The 6292-nt window shown below is 42.2% G+C and overlaps 1 protein-coding gene across 1 annotated transcript; it reads right to left on the reverse strand.

Annotated features, from left to right (window-relative positions):
* Positions 1-510: 510 nt before the first annotated feature.
* On the reverse strand, positions 511-6268 carry vegfd (vascular endothelial growth factor D). Its single transcript, XM_056412761.1, has 8 exons — positions 6146-6268; positions 4088-4289; positions 3882-4002; positions 3565-3634; positions 3287-3414; positions 3068-3183; positions 2556-2721; positions 511-2080 (listed from the first exon to the last, which is right to left on the reverse strand). Exons 1-8 carry the CDS (start codon positions 6251-6253, stop codon positions 2062-2064), a joined length of 930 nt encoding a protein of 309 aa, XP_056268736.1. The 5' UTR covers positions 6254-6268; the 3' UTR covers positions 511-2061.
* Between the last annotated feature and the right edge of the window lie 24 nt (positions 6269-6292).

Here is a 6292-nt window from a genome sequence, read left to right on the forward strand (position 1 = left end):
CACACTCTGCCGCTGATCTACAGGGGGCAGTAACACACCAGGATATGCAGCGACGCATCAGTTAAAGGATGCCAGATTTTATGCAAAAGTTTGTTTTGTGTTTCTAGAATTTAGGCAAATAAAAACACATTTTTGAAGTGAAGTGAAGAAACTGTTAAGTTCTCAGGTTTCTCCTCTAAATAACAGTAGGGAATAGTGAGGAGACAGGAGGTAACAGAGTGCAGCAAGGGTGAGACAAAACTCCTTGTAATTCTAGGCCTATTTGATATTTGGTGACCACATATAATCTGGAATATGAAGGGATCAATTACCATCAACATTTCATTATGGGATATATACATATATATACATGTTTTGGTCTCAGGGGAGGATCAGTGGATGAGTGAGATGGGACTTTCTCAAAAGAGGAGCACTAATATTGTTTTGATGGTACCCAAACATCATTATTAATGTATTGAGCGGAGAGATATAATGGCCCCAGTCTGGGCTGCTGACAACAAAAGGAAGATGAACGCAAAGTGCCCTTTAATGTTTTCCTTTTATAGATCAGCAGCATTGCCAAATGAAAAAAAAAGAGAAATACTAGACTGGATATCAATATATTCACCAAGCAACAGTAAATTACGCATATTTACGAAGCACGCACCCATTTTATGTGAAGCCGTATTCACCGTCCACTTCGACTTCAACAAATCTGTTGCAGGTTTTCAAATGTCACCAGAGAAGATTGGAGTATTTCTCTGGAAGCTCAAATACTATCATCAATTACAAATCACATGCAGGCATAGATTTCAAGCTTCTCTGCCAACATCTGGCAAACAAAGACCAAACTAATCTGCTCCACGGATAGAATCCAATGCAGAAGATCTCGTCAGCCAAATCAGTTTCTTGTACAATGTCTTTGAATTGTGCGTCAAAATTTGTGTTGTCTTCAAACATAAATGTCCTCTTTTTTGACACATGATCAATAGACACATCTCTACAAAGTGATCTAAATGAAAGACAAATAGAAAATAGGTGTTAGCGACAGTATTAAGCAGCAGTCACAGCCATGTGTGACATGTGGACTCTTTTCTTCTTTTCAGCGAAAGCATTCAAGCTGACAGGTTGCACGGGGATTGTCAGTGAAAAGCCTTCTTTACATATTTATTCTGTATTGGATTACGACCTCTGATTCAGCCGCCATAGGAAAATTCAGGTTTTTAAGGCACAACAATTTTATGTTTGCGCTCATTGTTTTGCTGGAAAACACATCTTCAGGTTTTTTGCAGACTATCTCAGGCTATCTTCCAGAAGATTTCCTTTTGGTGCCTATATTTAACCTTGTGGCCTCCATTTAATGAGTTATGTGGTCAACTGACAAGAGAAAACGACTACACCAGGGATGCATGCATTTCCTAATAAAAAGGATGAATACTTATTAATAATAATAATAATAAAATTAATTAATCAGGTTTACAAATCTTTAGAAATCTTTACTTTGACATTAAGGTATCTTATTATATCAGATAAGAGTCATAAAAATACATTACATACATTTTGATTCCATGTTGTAAAACAATAAAACATAAAAATCGTCCAAGAAGGGCGAATATCTTTTTATAGACTGTATAAAGATGAAATCCAAGAAAACAGAAAATGTAGGTTATGTTTTTTCTGAATAATTGACTTGTTTTGTTTGTGGATCATACACATGTGCTCTGTACTTAGTTGTTTTGATTAACAGGAAATAAATCAAGATTAACAATTCGTGGAATATTCCATCAGAAGTTACAGTAGGCGACAATCCATAATCTCATCACAAATTTAAATAATCGTTTAATATAAACTACATATTCAGTGCACAAAGAACAAATGTAGAAATCATTACATTTACATATGGATTAAAATATAGGCTAAGCATGTAAAAAAAAAAAAAATAACATGGTAATGTGAGTTAATATCATCTTAATTAGTAAAAGTGATTGCCATAAATAGGACTGTAAATAAATTATGAGCCTTTTTTCTCTGCCTCCAAACATCCTTGGCGAGCAGGTTGTCGTAATGCATTTCCTCGGGGGACTAATTGGGCCATTTGCACCTGTGAATAAAAGACGGATAATTTAGGAGCATAAAATACCCATGAACATGAGACACCAGAGCTCAGAAAGTTTGGATAACACTTCCAATCCACCGGAGGCCACACAGATCGGCTTGGATATGAGCCATTTTTTACGAAAAACAATAATTTGTTTTAAATGTTATTTGTAATGTGGCTTTCAGGAAAAACATGGCGTTATTAAGTGAAACCTCCACTAAACAGTCAACATGGCAAAAACACTCCATAAAGCTCCATGAATCGTTTGTTCTACAATTTCGATTTACTCTGGAATGATAATATAGTTTACTTACAATGGATTCATATTCATGTGCTGCCTACCTTTCAAAGGAGACTATATATGTATGCATGTAAGCCTTAGGTTTGAGGAGCTATTCCTGATTAATTTTGGCTACATTGATTCTGTGATTTTACCCGAGGGATAGGGCTCAGGGTTAAATGCTTCTCTCTGGCCTACCTGCAGGAGGCTTGCTCAAAATGTTGTTGTCTATGGGCACAGATGGAGGAGTTGAGCCGACAGCGCTGGGTTGATCTTGGCTGCGGAGTCGGTACGGATCGAAGGAGACAGTCACAGCGCTCGGCGTCGATCTCACAGTCGGGCATCCATGAACTGAGTGGAAATTCTAAACAGCGGGAAATAATGTTGCATTTAAATCACAAAGCAAATGCACGTATCATGTTTCATCTTGTTAGCTGAATCTCTGTCGTATAACACAGCCGACATCAGTTTGGAAAGTCTTTGTTATGAGACCCACCCATTCACCAACCTCCTTGCTGCGAGGACTTTGTCTTAGCTCCCGATTGTGTTGATTATATGTGAATCGATTGCTTGTCGCATAAACATGCTCACAAAGACAACGCTGCTGTTTTGTTGTGTTGGATACAACATTTTCACATATGCAGCGTTTTCCTGTTCACAATGATGTGCCAATCCATTCAACAGTTGTTGACACACACACACACACACACCTGGTGAACTGGAAGGGTATGGGATGCATCTGTCAGTTGAACAATCCCAAATCAAACCACTGGCACAAAGTCTCCTGGAGTCCTTTGCGTCTGACAGCTGGCCCATCGGAGAGCAGCTGCCATGAAACCAGACGGATCGCAACAGATCATACAATGCATTTAAAACACATCAGACCAAATTCCTTTGAGAAGTGAGATTGGGTGACATATTGGACTCACCCACTGCTCCTGTGAGGTTGAGCATTACGTCGTATTATAGCAGGCTCCATGCACCTGCACTCTGTATGGTTAGCTACTTTTATGAGAACAGGCTCCGGTACAAACTTAAATGGAATCACACGTAGGACCTGAAATGCACAGAAGCACAGAAAAAAACACACACACACACACATACACACGCACACAAGCACACACAAAATATTTTCAACCATCGAAAAAAGATGAAATAAAAAGGTTTCATGGTGTATACACTTATCATCTGAGATTTGGTCACTCACAGTTTTATTCACATACTCAGTAGTTGTGTTTCTGCAGGTGACGCCCTCTTGATTGCAGCAGCCACTGCACCTGTCAGTAGGAGAACAAATTCACATCTGGGTAAAGTGACGTGCAAAGGAAAATGAACTCACAGGAAGTTGTTGTATTTGACTCCACGGAGTCCAGCTTTTTAATGTCCACCCTGACTGTCGACATATTCATGAATGACTGCTGAGGAACTCGTGTCAGCGTGAGTGTTAGAAGTAGGACACAGATGCGGTGCGAGAGCATTGAGCTCGGTGTTAAAGGTCTGGGTCTTGCTTCATGTCAAACAAACCTGTGGACGGAGACGCAGGGTGGCTTGAAGAACATCGAGGGGTCGGTGCCCAGCTCCTTGGCGACGTCGACGCACGTTTCCCTCGGCATGCACTGAGTCCGCTGCCACTCTTCGTCTATGGCTAAGTGGGAGAAGCACAATGTTCGTCACCACCACAACACACGGACTCGCCGGAAACATGTAGGCCGCTGCATGTTTTATCCGACCTTTAAGTATCTCCAGGCTGTAAGATTCGGCAGCGTAGCGCGTTGAGCGGTGGGAGCCCGCCGACGGCGGAGAAGAGAGGGTCTCCGGCTGCTGCAGTCTCAGACGACACTTCCACAACTTCCAGTCTGGGAAGTCTGCGAGCCTCAGCAGCTCATCCAGGCTGGAGGCTGAGCGCACCTTCCTCTCCCACTGCCTCATGATCTGCAGAGATCAGTCAATCATCATAACTTCTCATTTTTAATCCCAATTTCACTTGTTTTTTGGGGATTCTTAGGCAAATAAAAACTGTAATGCCACTATTGAAAACCACTCATGGCCTAAGTACATTCCGGCTTCTTCCGCAAAAAGCGTGTCATTAGTAAAGATTAATGCAGGTGAAACTAGAACGGGCACTCGGTAGAGCGCATACCTTCGCATATCACAAGATCGGGCATTGAATTATGAACATGTTGGCATTAGTTGCATGCCAATTGGATAAAAATTGACCGCGCTATGGTAAAAAGAAGATGTTGACCTTTCCATGACCTTGACCTTTGACCCGATCGACCCCAAAATCTAATCAAATGGTCCCCGGATAATAACCAATCATCCCACCAAATTTCATGCGATTCGGTTAAAAACTTGTTTTGTTATGCGAATAACACGCATACAAATAAATAAATAAATACACGGCGATCAAAACATAACCTTCCGTATTTTCAATGCGAAGGTAATGAAGGCAGAAGACAATAATCAAAAGCCTAAAGAATCCTCTGGAAGGTGAGCAGCATGAAGCAGCATGGCTCTACGGATGAACCACTTTGGTCCAGACTGAAATTATTGCAGGGATTGCCATCAAATGAGGAAGAGACATTCATTGTTCCCAGAGGATGAATCCTACATATTTTCTTTTCTAATTATCAACAGCTGCATTTGTGAGCCTGCCCCTGTGCCTCTGAACGCTGCTCATTCTGAAGTCTCACGACTCTGCTCCTGAAAGAGGACACGTTCACATGCACGAGAAGAATGACATGCTAACTCAGGACATGTGACACACGTGGGCAGCGCCGCCGCTCCCATAACGCGCACTACGCGCTGTGCGTAGGGCACCAAGTCCTGAGGGGGCTCCACAAAATAGGCAACTAAAAAAATCCTCATAGTTATAATAATTATAATGCCGATATTATTTCAGTCTAGAAATATTAGGCACAAAACAGGCAGAACAAGAGAGATGTTTAATCGCTCAGCACCCCCCCCCCCCCACCACCACCACCACCACTGCCTTTTCCTATCTCAGGGGGGGCATCATGGAGGAGTTATGCTTAGGGCACCAACATGGCTAGCGGCAGCTCTGCACGTGGGTCTGAGCCAATCAAAACCACAAGCATGCACTTTGGGAGAAAGCAACAGTGGTAGAGTTAACCATACAACCACCTGTCCCTCTCCATGAGAAGGGCAAAGCTCCCGTGTTGACATGAAGCACAATCAAACAGATTAAATCACATATTAATAATTACATATAGATACAGTGTGTTGTGAAATACATAGTCCTTTAGTTGAGTTTATTCTAAGAGTCATGGGTGTGAACTCTCTGTGGAGAGGCTTAGTTTTGAGGCGGGAAATCCAAAAAAAGGATATCGGATGGTCGGTCTACAAACGTCAGAGAGAGGACAGTCATGAATATTGCACATGTCGGCCCAGTATTTTCTTTTTTACCCCTCTGGACAACAATCTGAGCCCTGTGATGCATTCAGTGTGTTGCAGTGGAGGGTGGGGCAGGTCGGCTATCTGACTGCCTCCACCAAAACCAGAGAAACAACAGAAAACAGGGAGGTTTTCCCTCTGCAAATTTCTACCAGAGGATAGACCCACTAATGAGGAACAGAGTGAGAGCAGGACACTGTGGAAGTGTGTGAAATCATCAAGAAGATAGAAGCAATGCAGTGATTAGATTTCTGCTCTCTGAACAAAGTTAGATAATGAAGTTGTTTTGACTGCAAAAGAAAACACACTCTGTTGTTGCTGTCGTGATATATATTACATGCACTTGAAGGCATAAGGCTATCCGCCACACTTACCCTGCTTCCTCCCTCTCTGTGCATGCCGTGGCCCACGTTGATCCAGCTCAGCTCCACCACCAGAGTCACCAAGCAAGAGAGTCTGCACAAAGTCCGCTTCATCTTCATCAGTATTCCTTGGCTCTGCTCGCGGTCTCTGCGAAGCAC

This window comes from Pseudoliparis swirei, chromosome 4 (assembly GCF_029220125.1).
Source record: "Pseudoliparis swirei isolate HS2019 ecotype Mariana Trench chromosome 4, NWPU_hadal_v1, whole genome shotgun sequence".
Lineage (NCBI taxonomy): Eukaryota > Metazoa > Chordata > Actinopteri > Perciformes > Liparidae > Pseudoliparis > Pseudoliparis swirei.